General features: G+C 41.3%; 1 protein-coding gene across 1 annotated transcript in view; it reads left to right on the top strand.

Moving 5' to 3' along the window:
- The window catches only part of Dnah9 (dynein axonemal heavy chain 9), a 333,710-nt gene that overhangs the window by 194,503 nt on the left and 112,174 nt on the right, over positions 1 to 27,033 (top strand). The window contains exons 44-48 of the mRNA XM_021178488.1: positions 3,345 to 3,507; positions 7,756 to 7,879; positions 17,932 to 18,074; positions 18,349 to 18,510; positions 18,665 to 18,898. Coding sequence (XP_021034147.1) covers positions 3,345 to 3,507; positions 7,756 to 7,879; positions 17,932 to 18,074; positions 18,349 to 18,510; positions 18,665 to 18,898 — 826 coding nt within the window. The remainder of the gene's footprint in view (positions 1 to 3,344; positions 3,508 to 7,755; positions 7,880 to 17,931; positions 18,075 to 18,348; positions 18,511 to 18,664; positions 18,899 to 27,033) is intronic.

Below are 27,033 nucleotides of genomic sequence, written 5' to 3'. Positions count from 1 at the left end.
TTAATGAAGCCCCAGCTGGAGTCTAATGCTGACGGCTGCAAACTTACCCATACTAACTCCGAAACTTCATCACTAAGGATGCATTTTCCATCTAAATATTGAGTAACACAGCCCATTCTGTGCTGAATCCAGACCTTCAAGAATAGAACTGTGAACCAGGCAACACAGTGACCCAATTGTACTCCAATTCTTCCTCCAATCCTGCGTCTCTCCTCCAGGAATCCAGTCTAGCCTCCATCTTTCCTGGATGAGAAGATAGAGCCTGGATACTTGGTACCAGTGTCTCTTTGCATCAGACACCAATTCAGACACAGAAAAGAAACAATCTCCCAGAGCATAATGAAGAATTACAAACAGTGCCTTATATGTGATACTGAGCACAAGTCACTGGATACTGTTTCAGTGTAATAAAACTATATTGGAGAATTTCAGTGTGCTTGCTCTGTAATGGACACAAAGTGAATGTTGCGCACTCTTTAGGCATGTGGAAGTGATAGTTTAATACAAGGGTGAGGGAAGGGTAAATCTAGCTGATAATGACAGAGCATAAGTTTCACAATTAAATAAGTGGAATAAAAAGGAGAAGTAATAAAAGATCTAAATGTAGACCAATAAGTAACTCCTGGATATTTAGGCAGACAAGTCTTAGCCACACAGAATTCAGTGACGTATGGTTTTAAGTCCTAACCATCTCTCTATGTCTAAGACAGAAAACAAAAGGGTGGAAGTAAAAAACTGATGGGAGCTTAGAATGCCCATGAAAGGGCCTTAGAAGGGAGCCTTGGGGGAAAAACAGAAAATGCACAGATGAAAAACATTGTGATTCGTATGCACGAAAAGTATTCAACTCCCTAGAAAATCACATTAAAACTATAATATTTAGCTTTTAAAGTTTTCAGATATATGTGTGCATGTGTACATGAAAAGGTCCATGCCAAGAGTGTGCTGTTTCCAGGTTGTTGATGCACAAACACCTACTCCAGGGTTTCCATCCCAACAGCAACTACGCAGGGATGAGGCATTGCCAACCCACCGTTTCTTATGCTGATTATGGCTGACTCAGACATCTTCTAAAACTACTCACAAGCACCAGCTCTGTGCTGAGTTTAGTCAGACCTTAATTGTTCACCACTGTTTACACTGAATATGGATCATCTACTGTAGCATCTTTAACCGAGGGCAGGGATGCAGAGGTACAGGATCCAATCTCAAGTAGATCCTCTGATTCTTAGCCAGAAGTGTCACACCCCAATTCTGATTCTCACACTATACTGACAATTTTGGAATCTTGGTTTCTTCAAAAACAGGAAAATATTATAAGAATGTGTTATTATTTTAATCCCAGAAGTTGGGTGTGGGACAGCTTTAGCTGACTATGATTTGCTTTGTGCTCTAACAGTGGTGTGATTTTGCCAGTTGCAGATAGTTTCTGTGATTTTGGGGGGCGTTTGGAATTCTGGGAACTTTCCAGAGCATATAAATGCTAGAGCCCCGATAGCTAGGGTTGGTGGTTGATGGTTGTTTAGGGAGGTTGGATGCAGATTGCTAGCCATGGTTAAAGAAGACACAAAAGGAAAGAAATTAGGTTCAAGGATTTTAATAGTTCCTCCTCTATCCTTGTTTCTCTTCTCCCTAGTGTTTGCAGGAGAAACCAGAGGGATAAAGGGTGGGGAAAAGAAGAATCCACAAAAGTAGCAAAGACCAGCTAGCTATATGACACTCTTTTTGTCCAAGATCACCAACATTAGAATTTATTGGCTCACACTGTAGCTCAGTGAATACAGCCCATTGTGTTCTCACCCTCCAGCACCTATGGATCAGTTTTACTTGAAAAGAGCACAGATGGGCACTGCCGTTCTGAGCAGCTCCCCCCGCACACACACACCCCCCCCCGTTAAATTTCCTGAGCCATTTAAAAATTGCCTTGCTGTTTGGCTCAGCAACTTTATATCTAGGAAGCTCACCCCAAGGAAATGATTAGAGATATAAACAAAATGTTATAACACATTATATGAAACTGGAGATATTGGAAACAGCCTAAGTATCCAATCATAGGATATTTCAGACAAGCAAGTTATTGTATTTTTATTATCAATACAATATTGAAATTCTATATGGTGGTGTTGTACCATCAAAGGCATGGTCTAGCAACTTGCTTGATGGCTTAGAGAAGTCAGCACAATCTACTGCTAAGTGAAAAACTGGTCTCAGGACACTGTACCCAATGTTTAGGAGTTGGCTTGGTGGTAGAGCACCATGTATCATTCTGAGAACTTGAGTTTAATCACCAGGACTTGGAACAAATAAACAAAACATTATGCTCAGTATATAATCTGCCCTTGGAATTTAAATGCTTCAGGATAGAAATGCATTGACATTTAAGATGTAATATCCAAATATATATTCACAGACATCTAGACACACTAGTCTGCAAGGCCATAAAATTAATGTCAGTAGGATTTATTGCTAGACAATAGAATTGTGGGGGTTTTCCTGTATTTTATATATTTTGTATAATGAGAAGCTATTAGGTGCCTTATATAAGATCCACTGCTGGTGAAGATTAATGGAAGATTAGAATGAAAGTCTGAAGGAGGCTGCAAGGTGTATCATTTGAAGAAGGCCTCTTGGGTTGGTAGTGGCTTCCTTCATAGGTGATGATCTAAGCCCAGAGGAGACCTGAATTCTTTCCCACTGCTGAGGTAGAGAAACTGATACTGGGAATGCTAAGATGTTTGAGGGAAAGAATCCACAAGCAAATATCCACTGCTTGAATATCAGCATCCAGGAAGGGTTATAGGACTGAGGTTCAAGCCTGAACTCCCTGCTTTCTTCCTATGCTTTAAATTTGTTCTTATTCTTCATGAGACAGATACTTCTAGCCTTGTCTTTAAGGCTTGAGCCTTCTATGATTATTTTCCTAGTAGCAGGGTTTTTTTTTTAAACTTTTCTTCTTTTTCATGCTTCTTCTTTTACCCAAAGTCAACAAATAGGTGAGAAGGGGGACAATGTGGAAGCAGCAGGTCCAGTGATGGAGAAGAAGAAAATCACCTGAGTCCATCTCCAACTACACCACTCACCCTCTCAGGCCTGCCAGCCTTCCCTGGCCATTTCCCCCAACTCTCGCCAGTTCAATGGGGCTTCTGGCTTTATGGAAAGCAATGACAATTTCAGTGCACTTGAGCAAGAAGATGATACCATGTTTGAGGGCAAACTCTGAAAGTTCCCTGAGTTCAGTTGTGCCTCCAGGAGAGGCTCCCATTACCTCTCCAATCATTACACCCCTTGTGCTTCTCACTGTGGACAGTGGACTTTGTGATATGTCTCTGCTTACTCTTTTCCAGCTGTCACATCAACCGAATCCTGGAGTCCCCTCGAGGAAATGCCCTGCTAGTTGGTGTAGGTGGGAGTGGTAAGCAGAGTCTGACAAAGCTGGCAGCTTTTATCAGTTCCATGGATGTATTCCAGATCACCCTTCGCAAAGGCTACCAAATCCCTGACTTCAAGGTAAGTTTGGCCAGAGTAGGAGGAGACTCTGTGTCTTCTTTAGGGTTTTTATTGCTCTGAAGAGATATCATGACCACAGCAACTCTTATTAAGGAAATTATTTAATTGGGGCTAGCTAATAGTTAAAAGGTTTAGTCCATTATCATCATGGTGGAAAACATCATGACTCACAGGCAGCCATGGTGCTGAAGGGTAACTGAGAGTTCTACATCTAGATAGTAGGCACCAGGAAGAGATAGTCATACTAAGCCTGGCTTATGTATTTGAGACCTCAAAGTCCACCCCCAGTGACACACCTCTTCAAAAGAAGGCCACACCTACTCCAATAAAACCACACCTCCTCATAGTGTCACTCTGTATTGGGGGGACATTCCTATTTAATCTGCAAAACCCCACTCCCTAGCCCCCATATGCTTATAGCCATAACATAATGCAAAAATGCAGTCAGTCCAATTTCAAAAGTCCCCATAGCCTTTAACAGTCTCAAACTTGTGTAAAAGTCACAAGTTCAAAGTCTCTTCTGAGATCATGCAATCTCCTAGCCCTAATCCCCTAAAAATATCAAAATTAAAAACAGACAACATTCTTCCAACATACAGTGGCACAAGATGAACTTTACCATTCCAAAAGGGAACATAGTGAGGAAATACTGGGCCAAATCAAGACCAAAACCCAGCTGGACAAACTCCAAGCTCTGCATCTCTGTGCCTGATAGCAAAGTGTTCTTCAAATCTCCAACTCCTTTCAGCTTTGTTGACTGCAGCAAACTTTTATCTCTTGGACTGGTTCGACTCCTTATTTGAAGTTTTCCTCAGCATGTATCCAAAGCTCTGAGATCTCCAACATTTGGGGTCTCCCAACACACTCCATAATTCACCTTCGTATCTTCACACAGCTGTCACTCTAGGCCTCCATACAGGGACACCCCTGATACCTGCCTGGCCTTTAGCAGCTTTCCTTAGTCACAAAAGTCCTTTTCTTCTATCCTTGACTCTTAAAACTAGAATCATATGACTGAAGCGGCTGGGGCTAGAATATAGCCCATCATTCAATTATATCTTCACTGGATTTCTGTTTTTGATGGTTTCCTTCCCAGCCTAGACTTGACTGTCCTGAAACTTGATCAATAAACCAGACTGGTCTCAAACTTAAGAGATCCACCTGCCTCTTCTACTGGTGTGCTGGGATTAAAGGTGTGTGCCATCACATCCAGTCCTAAGCTGTTCTTTAATTCCTTTCCACAAGTGTAATCTTAGCTGGGCAGGGGCTTGCCTGAGGTCACTATTCTCTTAATTCCATTTAACATAAGGCTTTTCTTTAATGTATTTATCTCCTTAAACATGGGATTTAGCTACCTTCCGATTTTTGGTACCCATTTTATCCTTGATCTGTACATTTCGTATTTTTCTTTGCTCAGCTGGTTCCTTTTCATTATTGATCTTCATAAGAGTGAACACTAATAACCACAAGACAAAGTCAATACTAGGCTGTTTTGAAAGTTCCTCTGCCAATACAATTTATCCAAAACTCTTTAATTCACCTTCAGGCAGAATCCTCAGGCAAGGGCAAAAGCAGCCACATTCTTCACCAAAATATCTCAAGATCCAGGCCACATACTAATATTCTCCTTATCTGAAACCTCTTGAGCTAGGCCTCCACAGTTCAAATTACCCTTGGACCCAGTGTCTTCCATGTTCCTAATAGAATTGCCCATTAAGTGTGCTTAAGGCATTCCACTGGTTTCTTAAACCTAAGTTTCAAAGTCCACACTCCTCCAAATGAAAATATGGTCAGGCCTGTCACAGCAATACCCCACTTCTGGTACCAACTTATGTCTTAGTTAGGGTTTCTATTGCTGAGATGAGACATCATAACAAAGGCAGCTCTTATAAAGGAAAACATTTCATTGTGGTTGGCTTATAGTTCAGAAGTTTAGTTCATTATCATGGTGGGAAGCATGAAGACATACAGGCAGACATGCTGCTGGAGAGCTAACTGAGATGAGAGTTCTACATCTGGATCGGTAGACAACAAGAAAGGAGAGTTACAGTAGGCCTGCCTTGAGCATTGGAGCCCAACCACAGTGACACACTTCTTTCAATAAGACTATACCTACTCCAACAAGGCTGTACCTCCTAATACTACTACTCCCATGACCAAACATTCAAACACATGAGTCTATGGGGGGTCATTTCTATTCAAACCACCAACACCCTGCTTCTCCACCTACAGTCACCAGCCACCTACAATCCTTGTCATTTTCCTTGGTTCTCCATATTTCCTACCCAGAACCTCCCATTAATTGTCCATGTTCTCTTTAGTTCCTGTGCTGGTAATATATGAGGTTCTTTTCTCACTAGACTCAGCAGAAGGACGGGTCTTTTCAAGGGTCAACATCTGTGGAGCCTCATCTTTTACATCAGTGTGTCTTGGCTCTTGTCCAATCTGTTTCAAATTTAGCACACAGTTTGTTAACTGCTCTTGTAGACTTGGGAAGGATTCAGAGATTCTGTCCAAGTTTTATAAGAAATTCATATTGTAGTAGACAGGAATACCCGTTGCCTCTGGGACCTTCTATGATATTTCCTGGTTTCAGGGTGTAGGCACATAGAAGCCATAGTCTATGCTCTGGACAGTGAAGAAAGGTAGCATACACCACTTTCAAAGGCCACTTGTCCAGCAGTCTTTTGAATCCACAGCCAGAGCCATGTCACTTTTAGAAAGTCATGTTATAAATCCCATCAGGAACTGCCTTTAGTATTCTTGAGAGAACTCCAGCCAGTCCTGAGCCAGACCCTACCCACCTGCACTCATCATCTCTCAGGCAGTGATAAAAGCAGATGTTCTCTTCTGCTTTGAAGCCACAGCCCTTTGTTAACACAAGCTGCATCCAAGGTCATAAATCAGGCTCATGGTCTTTCTTCATATTTCCAAAGACAAGCTAGTGGATGGTAAATAGCATTTACAGAGTGGCATAATCCTGGCTATAGATCAGAATCTCTAGGAATATTCCAATAATGCTGATGCCTGCCTCCCTTCCCAAATTGTTCAGATTTAGCTCACATGGAGGAACCAACTGGGCACTGGGACTGCTCAAAGCATCCTCTGGGTGATCCTAATGAAAATTGAGAAATGCCATCTTAGATCAGTCTGCAAAAGGGAGGGATAAGAACCATGAATCAAAAAAGAACTTGGTTGCCTTTGACGTGTTATTTGAACACTACAGTAATTCTACAGTAAAAGAATGTTTAGGGTTATTAGGAAATAAATTATGAAGGATACTAGAGAGAAAGGAGCATAGTAGTGTGTAATGTACAACTTTATAAGAGTTATGTTCAAGGAGCCAAGACTGAATGCACTGGCCAAATTCAGGCCATAATTAAAGAACATTAACACAGTGAAGGGTTGATTTGCTGAAACCCTTTCCAGGACTGCTACAGCTTATAGCCTTACTGGTTCTTAAAGTCTATTGTGGATCAAGCAATAATTTTGAGAATCTTTATTGGATAGGATCTGATCAATGGAAGAAGAGTGTGTAAGTGTCTGATAATTTGCTAAGTTCAGAGAGTAGGTGCTATTTCCTCAGAATGCTCATGAGAAAGAGAAGGGGAAGCATATATAGGTCTTCAAACTGGTTAGGCACTGGAAGACGACAGAGGGAGAGAAGATGTGCTTGTACCTTGAGGTGAGATCAAGTCCCTCCCCAGTCCTCAGATTTCATCCATCTTCAGATTTGACTGGGTTTCCTCTGCATGGTTTTGTGTTTACACCTATGTCTATGTCTCCCAGCACATTTTTTTCAATCAAGTCTTTCTTTGGAGCCAGTCATAAGAGTAGAAGGCATTGCTGGTATAGGATGCATTCATTCCCATACAGGTAGCCCCTTCTGGAACAAATCATTCCCTCACTTGATGACATTAGTAAAACAGATGAGCAAGGACCACACCTGACCATTGGGAAGGACCACCTTCATTAACTTTCTGTAGGACCTCAGCACTAGTGTATCAGCAGCTGTAGTTGTATGAATTAAGAACCCCAGTATGTGATCTTAATTGTTCACCTCCATTGAACTGATACCTAAAAACATGGCATATTTTCCCTGCCTCTTGCTGAAAAGCAGTGTTCCTCCCAGCCTCTCACTGTCATCTTGTTTTATTTCCAACTGAAGTAGATAAGAAAATGGTTCCTTTCCTGAGTAATGAGTTGTCTGTCTCTTCTGAGGGATCTGTGACATTGATGATCTTGCAGGTGGACCTGGCCAGCCTCTGTCTGAAAGCTGGGGTAAAAAATCTCAGTACAGTGTTCCTTATGACTGATGCCCATGTGGCTGACGAGAGGTTCCTGGTGCTCATCAATGACCTCCTGGCATCTGGTAAGAAAGTCTTTACCCTTGGATACCACTAACAAAGTTGGAGTCATTTAAAGGTAGAGGAGTGGTCTGACATCAGAAAAGTCAGGTCATAAAGAATATTAACACATTCCAGGATGATGTCACTGTTTCAGAGTCATTGTCTCCTTCATGGCATATAGCATTGCTGCCCCCCCCCAATGGCAGTTGACAGTCATTCCATGAAGAGGCCCTGGCTCCTGGCCCAGAACATGCACTAACAGGTTCTGTAATGGCTTGTTTCTAGGGAGGATCTCTGCCCTGGATTCCTCACTGTGTTGCCTCCTAGAACAACCCTGAGCCTACACTTACATCTTTCTCACTTGATCCTGTTTAAACTAATTTTATATTAGAGAATTTTCCTGCTAAGTCTTATGCCCCCAATAACAAATGTTTCCATTCTTAAATGTGATCTTTACATTTTATCGTTGTATTTAATCTACAATATTACCAACCTTTTTAAAATTATTATTGTATTGAATGAGGCAGGAATCCAATTCTCCTCCTACAATAACTCTATCTTAAATCCTAATTTCTGAAAAACTAAAGGAGTAAAACAGAGATTCCAAAACTTACAGATTTGGAGATGTTGGGTATGGTGCCTGCCTCACCCTGGATTTCACTTGGCACCAATCCAGCCAGGTCACCTTCTCCAACATTGTTTGATTTTAGCCCATTGAAATTTCATTTCTCAGTGAAGTATCTTTAATTTATTTAATTTAAAAGAAACTCTGCTGATGTGTAGACCAATTTCTGAAGTCTCACTGAATAAAATGCAAGCCTGCTGGCCCGATCTTCCCTTCAAGGTGCTGGTTTTCCTAAAATCCTGATTTGGGCCTATGTGTTTAAGTGGGGCAGCAAGTTGGATTTGTTTGTTTTCTTCTTATAATGTTCTCCCTTTTAAATGAGCAACATTAGGAGCGAGGATTAGAGCATATCTTCTACTTTTCACTTTCAAATAAATAATTTCAGACTGGGAAGCCACTGGATACAAGTCCAACCAAGTCCATGGGGGGTTCTAAATCATCTCTCAGTAATCCTTCAGTTCCATTGGATTGTCTGATCATTTGGTTGTTGGAACTTACAATGGAAGAAGGAAACTATACCTTGTGATCAGAAAAATTGGGTTCTAGACAAGAGAGAGAACTCTGCTACCATGAAAGGTTGGGCCTTGGGTGTCCCTGCCAATGACTCAGTACGTGGTAGTTATCTACAAGTCAGGATGGCTATAAAAGTACGAGTGTGTGCTACTGATTCCACCCTCCTGCAAAGGTCTGCTTCATAGAGCCAGTGACCTCATGCCTTAGGCTATGGTGTTTTCTCCTGTGCATTTTCATTTGTTAGTATTATGACATCACTGTCAAAATCAAGCCATGACGGCAATACCTCCCCCCAAAAAAGACCAAAAGAAGAAAAGCCTAAATGATCAGCCTCTTGTTTTCCTCTTGCATTCTAGTCTCTTCATCAGTGATCCCTGCCCCCAGTGTTAGCCCTTCCTTTAATATCTGTATCCATGAGATAGCAAACTGATGCTGTTTTCTCTCCACCCATCTCTGAATCCATATCTTTTCTATCCAGACTACCCCAATTTGTCAATGTTTGCTATGACAAATTCTGACACCTCTTAACTTATGTCCTTCCAACCCAGGCAACCCCTTGGTATAATAGTTGAGGCAGGGCCTGTCTAAACCATGATCCCGTATTAATCCCTAGCTGGGAACAGTATGCAACCCAAATCCCCTTGGTATAGGGAAACAGTCTCTCTGCTGCCCCTTCTCCCATTGCTACCCTCACGGCCAGATTATGAGTTAGCAGTCCCTAATTCCTTGATGTCACATAGCAGGCTCATTCCAGACATCCTGGCCTCCACTGTTCCTTGTGAATCATATCCTCTTCACCCATATCTGAACACTCAAGTGTCTTATTGGTAATATGCCTTCACTGTTCCACACTCAGGACTAGGAGTAGCCTTGTCCTATTGAAAAATCAGTGGCTACACTCATTCCTGCTATATTAACACAAGACTATAATTTTAAAGACACTAAAACTATACTATCAGCTGTTTGCTTATTTTACAGTGCCAAATAATCTAGGGACACAAAAACATAATGATTAAATATCTACTTATCTAGTTTAGGATGGAAAGCTAACAAAACTAGATCCATTGCAAACTTTTATTTCAGTGTCCTTCTTAGTCCTTAATGCCTCTTGGATTCTAAGTGACATTCGGTGAGATATTAGGTATTACTATAGAATAGTATGTTTTGGTAAGTTTTCATGCCATAGATAGTGAGGAACATGGGCACTCAAGTGGCAATCACAACCCCCTGATTTTTCTTCTGGGGACAAAGGAAGCAGTTTTGGCTTTGTTTGTTTGTTTGTTGTTTAACCATAGGATCTAGGTGGGGATCAAATCTGACAAGCAAGTGTAATACTGAATCAAACACTTCCCTTTCATCCCAAGCTCGAACTGACTGAACTATACCAAGGTATCAGAGTCCCACCAAAACACACCAATCGCATATTGCTAATCCAGTTTGCAAGATACTATAGCATTTAGCCTGTAAGTGCCTGCGGGTAGAGATGGAGAGGCCCAACTTTAGGTCCTACAAGAATGGTTTTGAGGTGTTTAAAGAGCTTCTGCCTTTGTACAGATAATGCAGCTTTTATCAAATCATGTATTAACATATAGCACAGAATAAATGACATGAATGTTGTCAGGAGAAATCGAAGGGTGCATCTGAAATTGGGAACTTTGCTCACAGTTTAGATGTCACTAGATATTCCATCCAGAGATCTCATAGGTTCTCAGGATCTTGAGAAAATCATGGTGAGCTGATGAACCTGGATGAGTTCCTAATGCCCCTCAGAGCTCTAGGCATCTTGTCACTGAGGATGCTCAGAAGTTCAGAGCAGCAAGCCTTCTCTACGAGGCTTTTCAGGTCACCTGGACTCTGTCATAACCACTCAAGTCTGTCACTGAAGTATAAAAATAAGCATAAACAAAGCTCTATGTAACAGTAAGAGCGTGGCTGTACCTAATAAAATGATTCATGGACAATAAAATGTTGAATTTTACATAAGTTTTGTGTGCTACTAAATATTGCTTTCTTTCAAGCATAAAAGATTGCCTAAAAATGTTCCATTCTCAGTAAGGACACACCAAAAAGAGACAGCAAACAAATTTAGCCTGCAGGCCATAGTTCTTCTTCTCAATATGCAGCATTTCTTAGAGAAACATCAAAAGTACATCAACCTTGCATCTTTCAAATGAAGGAAAGGTGAAAAGGATGTGAACCAATTACAAATGTCTTAGATCAAGGGGAATCCATACCCTACCTGGAGGGCTATAACATACTTACACACAAGGAAGTGCAGGGGAGCGCAGAGGCCACAGAGCTGGAAACCCAGCCCACTGCTGAAACCGTGAGGGTGGCAACAAGCCAACTCCATCTGTCTAACAAAACAATACAAGCTGTGCCCTGAACCCCAACACTCCCAGCACACTAAGTACTCTTATTTTTCTAGTAGTTTTCTCTGGTTTTTTAACAAGAGAGCTGAAATATATTATTTCATTTGGAAGTCCATAATTTTGACAAATGATAACACAAGGTATTTATAGGCATAACTACTTTTTTATTTTTATTTTTATTTTTGTGTACAATTTTTATTTTTTGTGTTAGTTTTGTCTGCACATATAACTGTGCACCACATGTGTGCCTGCTGCCATAGAGACCAAAAGACATTGCCAGATGCCTTGAAAATGGAATTAGGTGGTATGAGCTATCATATCACCTGTGGCTGCTGGGGGTTCAAACCCTGACCCTCTCTGAAATAGCAGCTAGTGCTCTTAACTGATGAGCCATCTATTCAGCCCCATTTTCATCTTTTAAATAACTCAGGCTATCTGACATAAAACTTCTACCTGGGGTAGTGACACTAGCCAAGCTAGGTGAGGTAGTAGTTCAGGGATCTGCACTAGGTCAGGTGATTGACAAGATCATAATTCCAGGCAGCTAGTATTGGAGACCATTGGCTAAACTACCCACTTCGGAGACCTCAAGTCCTCAGGAGAGGAGAATGATCAGGGTGACCCTAAGAACTTTTTCCATCTCTGGCATTGCTGCAACACTAACATTAGCATGCTGGTTTGGGAGAAGAAATGAAAGTTCATAAGAGTTAAGGATCTATCAGGATCTTGTGGGTGGGTCTGGGTCCAGATAGCACTATGCTAACCTTATGGTTTGTTCCAGCAATGCACAGGGCATCCCTGGCATCCACGATACTCCCTAAGCCTTCACACGATGACAATGGTCTTTAACTCTCCAGCTAGTCTGCTGCTTCCTTCATCCTTTCAACTGAGTTACGCCATTGAGCAAAAACCTCACTTTTCCCTGGGACTCCTGTGAGAGCCTCATGTCTCCCCAGTCCTCACATGAGTCTCATGTCTCCCCAGTCCTCACAGAGTCTGAGTTCCTCTGCAATGTGCCCCTGGCCTTCATCAGTTCCCTTCTACCCTTCCAAAGTCAGCCCTTCCACCTGAGCAGGATACAACCCAAGTTGGAATTTTTCTCTGTCTCATCTCTTCTTTCGATTTCTGCCTCATTTGCTTCCTGGCTTTCAAACATGTCTAAACCTGTCTCTCCTTATCTAAATATAAACATTTTTTTCCTCTGACGTGAAATTCAAACAAGTCTTAGATCCCTTAGACTAAATTATCTGAAGAATAAAATTCACAATATTCACAGTATCAGCCCCACGTTGACTATTTTCTTTACAAAATATGTTGAACATTCAAAACCAGGGGGAAAAAAAACACTCTGGATTGGAAATGATGTTGAAAGATTAAAACTTTCCCCTGTGTGTGTGAGAGTTTCTTTACGTAGGGGCTGGCTGGCTTGGTTGTCTGATTATCTGCATTTCATCTTTACCAAGAGTAGTAGTAATGCTAATTGGCCGCCCTGCTGTGGGGAGCTTTATGGTGTTCCCCATATCTTTTCCTCCCACCTTTAACAAATTTCCATTTTTCTGACACTAGGTTGTCAATGAATGAATGAAATCTCATTTTCCTTTCCCATTGTGCAAGGTACTTTGAACTATATGCTACTCAAGTATGTATGTATGTATGTATGTATGTATGTACGTATGTATGTATGTATGTATTTTAATTTGGCTTTTTTTTTTCCTTTTCCTTTTTCTTTTTTCTTTTATTGGATATTTTATTCATTTACATTTCAAATGTTATCCCCTTTCCTGGTTTCCCCTCCGGAAACCCCCTATCCCATCCTGCCTCCCCACACTGGCATTCCCCTACACTGGAGCATTGAGTCTTCACAGGACCAAAGAGATTAAATAAAGGGTAAAAGCACTTGCAGACCTGTTTCACTATGTGGAACCCACACAGTGAGAGGGAGTGCATTCCTTTAAGTTACCTTCTAACCTCCACAAGCTCGAAATCGTTATTGGATAGCTCCACCCCTCCAGTACGTGTCATGTGCTTACGGGGTTTGCTGTTGACTCTTAGATGTTTCTTAGGGGTTTATAGATGTTCTTTCTACATTTTGGATAGTACCCTCTCATTATTGCATGGGTGGTAAATGTCATTTTAAAGTCTATATTCATCATATCAATTTGGGTGTAACATCACAAAATTAAACTGTATTTTAAATGTCTTAGGTTTCTCATTCTCTCTTTCAGGGGTTCTGTCCCACCCCAATGCCAATGTTTTAGTATCTAAATTGCTCCTGTCTTCCCTTTTTGTATTTATGTTTTTAATCTACCTGGAATGTATTTTCAAACTGTAATCTAACTGCTCTGTGGTGTTGATATTGAATTATCCTAGCATCTTTACTTATTAGTCTCTCCCATGGCACGTCAGTCTTCAATATTAGATTCTGTTGTCATTTCTTTTATCTGAGTCACCTCATAAATACATCACTTTTATTATGTTAATTTACCCCAGGACCAATTTCACATTGCTTTAACAGTCTTGGCTTTACAGGGAGACTTGGCTTCTGACAGGGTGATCAGCTCCTTCCAGCTATTCTCTCCTTTTCCAGGTCTTTCTTGGGATGTATCTGTTAGGATCAATTTTTGCACTGTGTTTTTGTCTCTGTGACAGGTGTGGGACTCAGTGTATTATGCCCATGTGCACATGTCTCTCTTTTCCTTACTAGGATTTCATTTCTTTCCTTCAACAACACCCTATCTCAGACTTCAGACCTTGCACATTTTACATTTACATTAGAAACTCTGCCTCTATTTTAATGGTTTTGTCCTCTTAATCCTTCTAAAAATATTTTATTTCATTTACTTATTTATTGTGAGACATTAAAAAGTGCATGTGCCTTGCTGAAAGCAATCTACAGATTCAATGTAATCCCCATCAAAATTCCAACTCTATTCTTCACCAAGTTAGAAAGGGCAATTTGCAAATTCATTGGGAATAACAAAAAACCTAGGATAGCAAAAAGTATTCTCAACAATAAAAGAAGTTCTGGTGTAATCACATGCCTGACCTCAAGCTGTACTACAGAGCAATTGTGGTAAAAACTGCATGGTACTGGTACAGTGACAGACAGGTAGATCAATGGAATAGAATTGAAGACCCAGAAATGAATCCACACACCTACGGTCACTTGATCTTTGATAAGGGAGCTAAAACCATCCAGTAAAAAAAAGACAACATTTTCAGCAAATGGTGCTGGCACAACTGGCAGTTATCATGTCAAAGAATGTGAATTGATCCATTCTTATCTCCTTGTACAAAGCTCAAGTCTAAGTGGATCAAGGAACTCCACATAAAACCAGAGACTCTGAAACTTATAGAGGAGAAGGTGGGGAAAAGCCTCAAAGATATGGGCACAGGGGAAATTTTCCTGAACAGAACAGCAATAGCTTGTGCTGTAAGATCGATAATTGACAAATGGGACCTCATAAAATTACAAAGCTTCTATAAGGCAATAAGACAAAAAGGTCACCAACAGATTGGGAAAGGATCTTTACCAATCCTAAATCTGATAGAGGACTAATATCCAATATATACAAAGAAATCAAGAAGCTGGACTCCAGAAAATCAAATAACCCTATTAAAACTGGGGTACAGAGTTAAACAAAGAACTCTCAACTGAGGAATATGGAATGGCTGAGAAGCACCTGAAAAAATGTTCAACATCCTTAATCATCAGGGAAATGCAAATCAAAACAACCCTGAGATTCCGCCTCCCACTAGTCAGAATAGCTAAGATCTAAAATTCAGGTGACAGCAGATGCTGGTGAGGATGTGGAGAAAGAGGAACACTCCTCCATTGCTGGTGGGATTGCAAACTGGTACAACCACTCTGGAAATCATTTTGGTGGTTCCTCAGAAAATTGGACATAGTACTATCTGAGGACCCAGCAATACCTCTCCTGGGCATATACCCAGAAGATGTTCCAATTTGTAATAAGGACATGCTCCACTATGTTCATAGCAACCTTATTTATAATAGCCAGAAGCTGGAAAGAACCCAGATGTCCCTCAACAGAAGAATGGATGGAGAAAATGTGGTACATTTACACAATGGAGTACTACTCAGCTATTAAAAACAATGAATTTATGAAATTTTTAGGCAAATGGATGGATCTGGAGAACATCATCCTGAGTGAGGTAGCCCAATCACAAAAGAACACACATGATATGCACTCAGTGATAAGTGGATAGTAGCCCAGAAATTTAGAATACCCAAGATACAATTTGCAAAATACATGAAACTCAAGAAAAAGGAAGACCAAAGTGTGGATAATTTGATCCATTTCAGAAGGGGGAACAAAATACCCATGGAAGGAGTTACAGAGACAAAGTTCAGAGCAGAGCCTGAAGGAATGACCATCCAGAGACTGCCCCACTTGGGTATCCACCCCATAAACAACCACCAAACCCAGACACTAGGCAGATGCCAACAAGAGCCTATTGACAGGAGCCTGATGTAGCTGTGTCTTGCGAGGCTCTGCCAGTGCCTGGAAAATACAGAAGTGGATGCTCACAGTCATCCTTTGGACAGAGCACAAGGTTCCCAATGAAGGAGCCAGAGAAATACCCAGGGAGCTGAAGGGAACTGAAGCCCCATGGAAGGAACATCAATATGAACTAACCCAGAGCTCTTTGGAACTATACCATCAATCAAAGAAAACACATGGTGGAACTTGTGGCTCTAGCTATATTGGTAGCAGAGGATGGCCTAGTTGGTCATCAATGGGAGGAGAGGCCCTTGGTCCTGTGAAGGTTCTATGCCCCAGTATAGGGGAGTACCAGGGCAAGGATTGGTAGTGGGTGGGTTGGGGAGTAGGGGGAGGGGGAGGGGATTTTTGGAGGGGAAATTGGGAAAGGGGATAACATTTGAAATGTAAATAAAGAAAATATCTAATTTTAAAAAAAGTGCACGTGCCACAATGCATGTGAGGTGATAGGGTAACATGAAGGAATGAACTCATGAACTCTCTCCTCTTAAGACAATGTGAGTTCCAGAGATCAATCACTGAACATTAGTAGAGGCACCAAGTGCCTTTACCTGCTGAGCCATCTCACCGACCCCTGTTTTGCTTCTTAAATCTTTTAATGTAGCAAACTTTTCAACAAATTTTCCGATATGTAAACATCTTGTCATTTCCATGAAAATCCCTATTATCTATACCAATTTATGTATTTGTTAGATTTTGAAATTTTATTCATCTGGGATTGAACATACAATATATTCTCATATACTGCCTCATTAAAGTATTTTATCTCATTTTAAGATCTTGCCAATGTGGTTAAAAATCAACAGTTGGCATACTGTCAACACACATCTCTGTTACTATGAGTATAGAGTCTTTTCATATTTGCAAACCTCAGGTATATTAACAAAAAAGTGAGCAGTTTCAGTCAACATTTTTGTTATTACAATGAGGGTAGGCACCTAACCATGTGTTTATTTCCTTTACTTTTCTATCCTCATTTGTGAAGCATATCTTTATATAGTAAGTAAGTAATCTGAGTTGCTGTCTATCCTTTGTAGTTCCTGGGTCATGCTAGCGCTCTGTCATTTTTTTAAGATGCCAAATGTCCCCATTTGGGGACATCAAATGAGGTTTTTTAAGTTGATTAAAAGTTGCATTCAGAAAATTCTTTTTCCCTCAAAGCTCTTAGGAATTTTTTTCCTCATCATTTTATCCGTTTTTAATAGTTAAACAGTTGATCTATGTAAAATTCACCATAGAGTACAAATTAAGATGAGAATCATATACTGAGTTTTGTGAGTCTTAGTTCAGCAAATATAGTCTGCTAAATTCTTAGGTAACTCACCCCCCGACCCCCGACCTCTGTTGACTTAAGCACTATGTTTTCACATTACATTCCAGGGTCCCTTCTTGTGTCCTGTAGGAAATGACTGTTCCTCCCTCTCCTTAACCATATGCACATAGTTATATGTTACTTTTGGCCCCTTTTTTGCCCTAAGTCTTATGGATAAGTATGGTTTATATTTCCTCCTAAGAAGAAGATTCCTTAAGGGTACAATTTCCATAAAGGGCAATAATATAGCAGCTGGTAAATAAATGCCTTGAAGAAAAGAAGAAATAACTAGTGCTGGCGAGATGGCTCAGTGGTTAAGAGCGCCGACTGCTCTTCCGATGGTCCCGAGTTCAAATCACAGCAACCACATGGTGGCTCACAACCATCCGTAATGAAATCTGATGCCCTCTTCTGGAGTGTTTGAAGACAGCTACAGTGTACTTACATATAGTCAATAAATAAATCTTTAAAAAAAAAAAGAAAAGAAATAACTAGGGTGGGGTGTTACCACAAGATAACAAAAAGAAACCCTGTACCCCTTCCTTTCATGAATGCATTTGTTCCCTGTCTTGGTATGATATGGTACCTGCCCAGTTTCACTAGTACATGAAGTTGAACATGGTGGAAAACCAAGCGACCTATATCTTAATGCCAAACGACTCTCTTTGTGTGATTATGTCAATTATCATGATTCAAAGCCACATGTCTGTGCCCCACTTATCCCCAGGTGAGATCCCAGATCTCTACTCTGATGAGGAAGAGGAGAACATCATAAACAATGTGAGAAATGAGGTCAAAAGCCAGGGACTCATGGACAGCAGAGAGAACTGCTGGAAATTCTTCATAGAGAGAGTCCGGCGACAACTTAAGGTACAGAAAGACTGGCTGTTGGTCATGGGCACTGCCAGAGGTGGCTACACGATGTGATAAATTGGACACTGCTCCTCTGGACTGTGTCAAGATGATGTGGTGATGATACAATGATCTTTTGGCTGAGCAGCACTGACAGCATACAGTTTATGAACAGGTCTTATTGATATAGCTATAAATATGGGTTGGCATGGGAAAAGTCTAACCCTGTTCAGCATGTCCCTCCCCTTCTGATATCAACTTTTTGGTCCTCTCTCCACTTCCAATATCTCAGGTGACTCTCTGTTTCTCCCCTGTGGGGAACAAGCTGAGAATTCGAAGCAGGAAGTTCCCAGCCATTGTGAACTGTACTGCTATCAACTGGTTCCATGAGTGGCCTCAGGAGGCCCTGGAGTCTGTGAGCCTCCGTTTCTTGCAGAATACAAAGAACATTGAGGTGAGAGGGAACAGGGCTCCCCTGAGGGTCCACCTCACCTCAGGCATCCAGGGGTCAAGGTTAAAGTTGGAGGTTGGATAGAACCATGGAGCATAACTTTCCATATGGTCAAGGGTTGGATGATCATGTTCAATCTCATTATTTCTGGTGCTAGCCGGCGGTGAAGCAGTCGATTAGCAAGTTCATGGCCTTTGTCCACATAAGTGTCAACAAGACATCCCAGTCGTACCTGACCAATGAGCAGCGATACAACTACACAACACCCAAGTCCTTTCTGGAGTTCATCAGACTGTACCAGAGCTTGCTGGAGAGAAATGGAAAAGAGCTCCAGGCCAAGGTGGAGAGGCTGGAGAACGGGCTGTTGAAGCTGCACAGCACCTCTACCCAGGTGAGCCATGTCTCTCTCATCTGCCCAGTGAAGAACAGCCCCAAACCACTACACTGAAAGTTGAGGTCTGAAAACCTTTGGTGGTCATCTAGAGCCATCACAGCATCAGAAATAGGATCAAAAGTCAAGTGCAGATGCACATGTCTCCAGCTGCTGTCTTGTCTGCCCATGCCCACTGGGGCTTGAATCCTCTAATGGACTTTCTCCCCTTCCTCAAGGCCATCTTCTCTTTCTCCTCCATTTTTCTTTCCTTTTCATTTACTGCCCTTCTGTTATAGTCTATTTGAGTTGCTATAACAAAATAGCTGAGGTGCAATACTTTATAAAGAGCAGAAAGGTTTTTTTATTCACCATTCTGGAGGTAGAAAAGCACAGCACTGCTCTATGCTAAGCTCTAGTGAAGGCTGTGTGGTAGTGGTAGGACCACACACAGATATGTGCAATGGATACAGAAGAGGGAATTGGGAAATTCTGGGCTTGCTTTTTATAACAACCCATTATCATGTAAAATGATTCTGTCCCAAGAGACAAAATCAGCATTAATCCATTTTTAAGTATGGATGTCTTAGGATCTAGTTGCCTTCCACCACACTAAGGACTGCAGTGCCAGCACATGAAAATTTGGGGAACACATCACACCCAAACCATACACCTTCCATACCCAGAGCCAAAGTAAGATGATGGGAAGAAGTGGTTCAGGGTTATAACAGTGTGTGTGTGTGTGTGTGTGTGTGTGTGTGTGTGTGTGTCTGTGTGTGTATGACACATGCACAGTATCTCTTAAATTGTCCTTAAAAGTGCTTATTTAAATGAACCATGTCTTATTTCATTCATTCTTACACTATAAGTAGTTGGTTATTAAGAAGGCCATTTTTATTGTGTCCTTTCTGTATCTTTCTATTTCACATGGAACTGGCTTATTTTTTCCAACCTTCTATTCCTCCCTTACAGACTGGAAGAGCTTCAGTGCCTACTTTGCCTCCACCCGTGTTTATCAAAGAACACCTTTCCCGCAAGGACCCATTTCTATCTTGTTTATCAGTACTCAAGTCAGCTGCTAACTGGGGTGATGGCATTTTGTGACTTTGCACAATTCAGGGGCCATTGTATTCACCATATAAACATAAACATCACATGTTCCTGTAGATAGCTGCCCTATTGATAAACATCACATGTTCCTGTAGATAGCTGCCNTATTGATAAACATCACATGTTCCTGTAGATAGCTGCCCTATTGATAAACATCACATGTTCCTGTAGATAGCTGCCCTATTGATAAACATCACATGCTCCTGTAGATAGCTGCCCTATTGATAAAGATCACATGTTCCTGTAGATACATGGGCCTCTTGATTAGCCACCCACCTTAACAGAAGACAGCTGTCCCTATGCTTGTCTACAAACTTTGCCTTTGGAATTCTGATTTTGGGCTTTTCTCTCTGGACTTTCTCTCTTCTCCCATTTTAGTTTCTTGATTCAAAGTACAATGTATCTAAGGGACTTAAGTTCACTCAGGGGATGAAGTGAGCTCTTACAATCTGAAAAGAAAACTCCTCTTGTACTCTTCTTCTACACTAATTCAGTAGCTGTCTCGGGCTCCGTTCATCTGGCCTGGGCTGGCCCCAAGGAGCCATGAATGGCACTGGTTCCTGTGCCTGAATTGATCATGTTCTCACCGTGGCTGTCATCCTGCTGGCCATTTACTTTGCACTGCAGGAGAGGCTTTCGAGTTAATTTCAACAATACTAGCTTTATGGATGTAATATCGCTTCTGCTTCATATGCTTCCAATAGGAATTTTAATGACACCGTTGCACTTTAATGCCCTAACAGCATTTTCTTGTGTCCTGCTTATCAGTACACTCAATTGCTTCTTACTTTGTCTGGTTTCTTACAAATGGGCTCATGGAATTCTTTGAACCTCTGAATCCAGCAGGTTTGGGGCATTTTCTCTAGTCTGCTGATGGTTTCATTCTCTGCCTTCTGGAATATACCATCTCCTTGTTTGTTCTGTGGGTTGGCATTCTTTCTTTTTCTTGGTTTGCCTCTAGGCAAATTGATATTCCTTCAGTGTCTGTCATCAAGTTGCTGTGTGATGACCATCAGCCTGTCTCAGAGCTGGAAACTGGAGCACGGGAACTCCAGGCAATGCACGAGCATTTTCCCACATGTGCCTCTGTGCTGTAGAAAGGATTTTTTTTTAAAGATTTATTTATTTATTTATTATATGTAAGTACACTGTAGCTGTCTTCAGACACTCCAGAAGAGGGCGCCAGATCTCGTTACGGATGGTTGTGAGCCACCATGTGGTTGCTGGGATTTGAACTCTGGACCTTCGGAAGAGCAGTCGGGTGCTCTTACCCACTGAGCCATCTCACCAGCCCGGATTTTTTTTTAATCAATCATTCTCTTCTGTTTGTTGTTGTTGTTGTTGTTTTCAGTCTCTGAATTCCCAGAGAAAAGCAGAGTATAACTACCAGTATGGTGCCAGGTTTTCTGTTACCTTCCACTTATTCCCCCCCCCCGCCCCTATTTTCTCCCCTCATCACCTCAAGGCCCTCAGAGCATTCTCCACACCTCCTCTAACACTTGTGCCATCTCCCTGCTTCCTCCTCTCTGGGAATGGCTGGTTTATTTGTACAAAGAGTAGTAGTCAGAGAACGAGGAATGTGAATGGTGTCCTGACCTCATGTGGCAGACACTAATATTTCTTTTGTTCAGATGTCTTTGAATAGACAATAAAGAAAGCACCAATATTCATGTTCATAGTGGAGGTAATTCTACTTAACAAGCAAATGCCAGGTTATCCCATTAGCTAAATCTAGCTCTCTGTGTGCCTAGTGGAAAATCTTAGCCTCAGCTTCAATATCTGCTATGGCCAAGCACCAATTCTCTCCTTCTGTGTTTTCTACATCTGTGATTACCACTTCTAGCTACCGATATTACTCACACTGGAAATTTCTCACATCCAAGAACCCACAAGTTATGTGTGTTTCCTATCTATCTCAAAAATCTGTCCATTTGGCTATTTCACTAATTTATTATCTTTTTAAAAAAAACTCTTCCTGCCTAATTGTTTCTGATAGAGTGAATTCTTACTCTCTCCTCCATTCCATATTATCCTCCACTCCTATTATTTCCCATCATCCATCTCAGTCCAAATCCCTGGAGCCATCCTCAACTCTGCTCATTCCTTTCTCCTTCTGTATTCACTCCCAAGACATCAAAATGCCCCGTTAGTTCAGGCTTCACAATATATTGACATTCCCCAGTCACTCCCTACACTGCCACCAGCTCATCTGAGCTCCTGACGTCTTGACCTGGATAAGTCATAACACCCTCAGAACTCACGAATCTGCTTCTGGTTTTGTCCCTCTGCTGTCTGACACAAAATGAGCAGCCAAGGTGATTGGTTTCAAACACAAATCAGACCATGTCTTTTCTGCTCAAGATCTTATGGTTCCCTTCTCTTCTTCCCAGTGGCTTCATAGATCCTCTCTAGCTTCCAGAATTCATCTCCTACTAACCCATCTCTGAAGCAACTGTCAACAGCCATCCTGTCACTGAATCTCTTCTCAGATATACTGGAACTTTTTCCTATGCCTGGACATCTCTCTAGAATTTCCACGATACGTGTCTTGGTTCCATATCACCTTCCCAATAAGTCCCACTCTGATGACTCCAGAAGAGATTGCCACTTCTCTCTACTCTTGCCCCTCGTTATTCTACCCCAAGGCTTCTTTATAGTAGGCTCCCTTATCTGACATACCCTTTAAGTTACTTAGCTGTTATATAATCAATTGTGTCTGTTGCTATTAGTTGGTTACAAACTCTGTAAGGACAGGAATTCTTGTCTGTTTGAACACAATATCTCAAGAATGACTGGACAGAATGACACTAATTTAATAGCTGTTGCATGAATAAATCAGCAAATACACAGTGGTTGACGCTGTGTTCCTGGCTATGTTCTGGGTCCTTGCATATTGTTCTATTTATGATTTTCTCCCTCCATTCTGTCCAGCAGAACTCCAGAGCTGGTTCCTGTCTCTGTGCCTCACCCATGTCTGCACTGTGTCAGCTGACCCTGGGTGGTTTTGCTCTCCCTCCCAAAACACTTTCTAAGCTTAGGGAATTATTCATGCCCTTGTCTGTAGTTCCTTCTGGGAAGGAGCCTCTCTCTTTGACAATATGTGNTTGGTCCTTAAACACCCAAGATTTGCCCACAGCCCCCATGCCTTTACCCTTTCTTTGGGCATTTCGTGACAGAGCATGGTTCTGATTATGGAGCCAGCCTTATACTGTGGGAAAGAGCCTTTTCTGGGTTCCTGAGATTGCCTTAATACTCTGTTTTGGTGGAATTAAGTAAGGAGAAATGCAAAGTGTGGCTTAGATGTTTTAGTAAGAGAACAAAAGCTTTAAACCAGCCTTCTCTGATCTGTTATTCTGTTGAAGAATCCTAAAATGAACCTGAGCTCCTGGCTTTTGGTAGTGACTGGGAAGTGGACTCTTTCTGACTGGCAGGACCCTGCTGTCACTCCACATCACAGCTTAAGAGCTATTAAACTCCTATTCATGGTGAAGAGGATTATTTACCTTGGGCCTGAGGTCACAGCCATATCTGCAATCAGGACAACAAAACAACCACAGAGAAAAAAAAAGGAGGAAAAAAAAAGAGAGAGAGAAAAGACAAAGAGAAAAAAAACCCTCACTTCAATTTTCTCAAATCTCCCAAGATTTAAAAAAGAAACAAAAAGTTACTGGTGTGTTTGCTGGGTTGATTTCCTGCATGTACCATTATCAGTCCTGGGTAGAAAAGAACAAGATTCATTTATCCTTCATCTCAAAGAATACTCCATAGTAGGTATTCTAGGGAATATGTAATTAAGTGGGTACATGAGTATATGGGGTGGGAGTAAAGAGACAAATGATTCCCATGTCATCTCCAGGTTTACATTAGGGGTGGAGGCTGACTTTGGGCAATGGGGTGTGTGTGGTGGGCATTCTCTAGACACTTATCAGTGCCTGCTGGGATTTTTCGTTTAGTAAACATGACATGTCAGTTTTTAACTCAGCTGTAAGCACTTTATCTGTTCTTGTATTGGTTGATTTTGGGGGGGGGGGTGTGAAGAAACTTCTAAATTATACCATCATAATTATGATATAAGGCTAATACTTGAATTATATTAACAGAATCCTACCATCTGAGTATGACAGTTTTCAGCGATCCTAATCAGGGTGAGAATGTTACAAGACTGGTGTTATAGCTCTGGCTCAGACATGATGCAAATTCATTTCTTAATACTTGTTATATGAGAATGGCTCGTGATTGTAGTAATAATAGAAACATGGAAATTATGCAGTAGTGACTGAGGAGGTGGCTCTAGAGTTAGAAGTGGATATTGCTCCTACAGAGGACTAGGGTTTCGTTCCTAGCACCTGCATCCTTCACAGCTGCCTGTAAGTCCAGATCCAGGGGATCCAAAGTCCTCTCCCAGTCTCCACAGGCACCTGTACCCAGAAGTGCACATACCTACTCATACATGGACACATATATATTCATGTAATTGAAAATTAATAAACTTTTTAGAAAACTGTACAATGATCCAATGTTGTGTCAGCTTCACATGTATGATTTTTTTACTGAGATCTGGTCTGGTATGTAGCCTTATTACTGTGGGACTAAACTTCCATTTGATTCCTCCTTTTTAATTAAGACTCAAGCACTCTTGATTTCAAATCTTAACATGATTTATTCCCTGTAGATGATAGAGCTTGTGTATCTAGGGGATGTCACTCAAGACCTTGTTCGTGGGAGCCCAGTCCTAGTTCTGGTGGTGTTAAAAAACATTTTGGTGATGGTGAAGTGGTGAACAGAACATTGAGTGATTATATCTTGGGATGCCAACCATGGAGGGATTAATAGTTTCAGGACTAAACAATAGTTTGGTTCTTGATAGTGTGGCATGGTTATTTTTGCTTGGTTGCTTGGTTGGTTGGTTGAGGATTTTGGTTGAGACTCATTATTTTGAGACAGATTCTCACTGGTGGTAAGCATCATGACACAATCTTACAGCTCTTGGTGGCTTTGATGAAGTTCTTTAGGTAGCATCTTCTTTTGGTTTTGCACCAGCTTCAATGAAGTCTTGGTATTAACTGTATTCTCCCTTTCGGCATGGTCACAGTCCACAGCTTGACTGAAGAGGGGGCTGTTGGACTCAAAAACTATGCACTAGAGACTCAGTTCTCTACATGCAGTATTCAATCCACAAACAACAGCTTTAATTATTTTACTTATTGATGATTTTTTTTATTTTTAAAAGTACAGTATAGTATGGTGATTTATGTATATTAGATTCCATTTAGGTTGGCATTATCAAGTAGTGTCAAAAATCAAAGGTACCAAAAAATGGTGGGCTTAGTGACATCCATTCTTTTGTTTACAAAGTGAAAAATCTAACTCAAAATCATTCGGAAGAGTAAGAATACAAGAATGGAAGAGAATGGAAGGAGATAAGGAAGAAGAAAGGAGCGGGGGGGGGGACATAGAGAAGGGAAGGGAACATAGAGAAGGAAAAGAAATGCATGAAGTTCCCGACCACACAATGGACACACTAAACCACTTACCACCTGTGGCTACCAAGTACTCAAACTAGGACTACAGAAAGTGTGAGTTCAATGTTAGAACATTTCCCTAGCTGACAGAAGACCCTGATTTCAATGCCTAGCAGAGAGAGAGAGAGAGAGAGAGAGAGAGAGAGAGAGAGAGAGAGAGAGAGATCTTGCAGGGGTGTGTACCTGGTTGTCATAATGCATGCCTATAATCCCAAATTGTCATGATATATGCCTATAATCCCAACACTCTGGAGTTGTGGTTGAAAGATCCTGAATTTGAGACTGGCCTGCACTATACAGAGAGGCCCTGTCTTAAAACACCAGCAACAAAAATGAAATGTGGCTAAGCCAAACTGCAATGTGCTAGAAGTATCTCATATTCTCTAGAACTTGGAGACTTAGTTTGCTAAAAGGGGTATAAGATATCTTTGCAGTTTTCTATAATTATGTGTTAAAGTAGCATGTCACCTCTGTTGGCTAAATACAGTATAGTGTTGTAATTTTTTTAAATTACATGATATGATTATTATGACTCATTTGACAACCAACCAACCAAAATTTAGGTTGGTTTATGCAAAACAAAACAAAGTTTAAAAGACCACTTGGCTCACTCAACTAAAATATCACATAGAGCTTAATTTGATTTGGGCTGGCCACAGCCACTCACTCATCATGGCTTCCCCCTGTCCGTGGCTGTCTTCTCTGTGACTCATGTTCAGCCAGGTGACCTCATGTCCCATGACTTGTATGATACAACCTCAGGTTTGTATGGTGTCTGCTTGACAACCAAGCAGTGTCTTTCCCAAGGATTTTCAGCCAAGTTCCCAGGTGAAGAACCATTGGCTCTAAGGATTGGTGGCCTGGATCCTCATTGGTCAACCCAGGGTCAAATGGCAACTAGAACAACACAACCCTAATTATAAGGTCTTCACTCAACTCTGCTCCCTAAACAGAGATCTCTCTCTCTCTCTCTCTCTCTCTCTCTCTCTCTCTCTCTCTCTCTCTCTCTCTCTCTCTCTCCTTCCTGTTTGTGGTTCAAGAGGGAAGCCCTCAGTTCTCAGCTTCTAGCTCCAGTTATCATGTCTGCCTATTGCCATGTTTTGCATGATGATGGTGATGGACTTATCTCTCTGGAACCACGAGCCCCAAATAATAGTCTTCCTTCTATTAGTTTTATTGGTCATGATATTCTATCACAGCAACAGAAAAGTAACTAACACTAAATCCAAATTCATATAAGAAGAGTTGGCTGACTATATAGACAGCAATGAGGTAGAGAGATGCTCTGGACCCCAACCTCTTGCTGAAGTGTTTGTTCCTACCAGTGACCCCTAAGCTCTTTTTTCTAGCAGGTGATATAGTCACAGCCCTCTTGAAGCACCTTGTGCTACAGGAAGTCAGTGTTTTACACACACACACACACACACACACACACACACACACACACTGGAAAGATGCATGCACTTTTGTCCAGGAAATATGTCTCATCTCAGATTCTCCAATTCTCAGCATCATTTCTGGGGT

This window comes from Mus caroli, chromosome 11 (assembly GCF_900094665.2).
Source record: "Mus caroli chromosome 11, CAROLI_EIJ_v1.1, whole genome shotgun sequence".
NCBI lineage: Eukaryota > Metazoa > Chordata > Mammalia > Rodentia > Muridae > Mus > Mus caroli.
The sequence above is the reverse complement of the archived record's forward strand: the minus strand, read 5'-3'. Positions and strand labels throughout refer to the sequence as shown.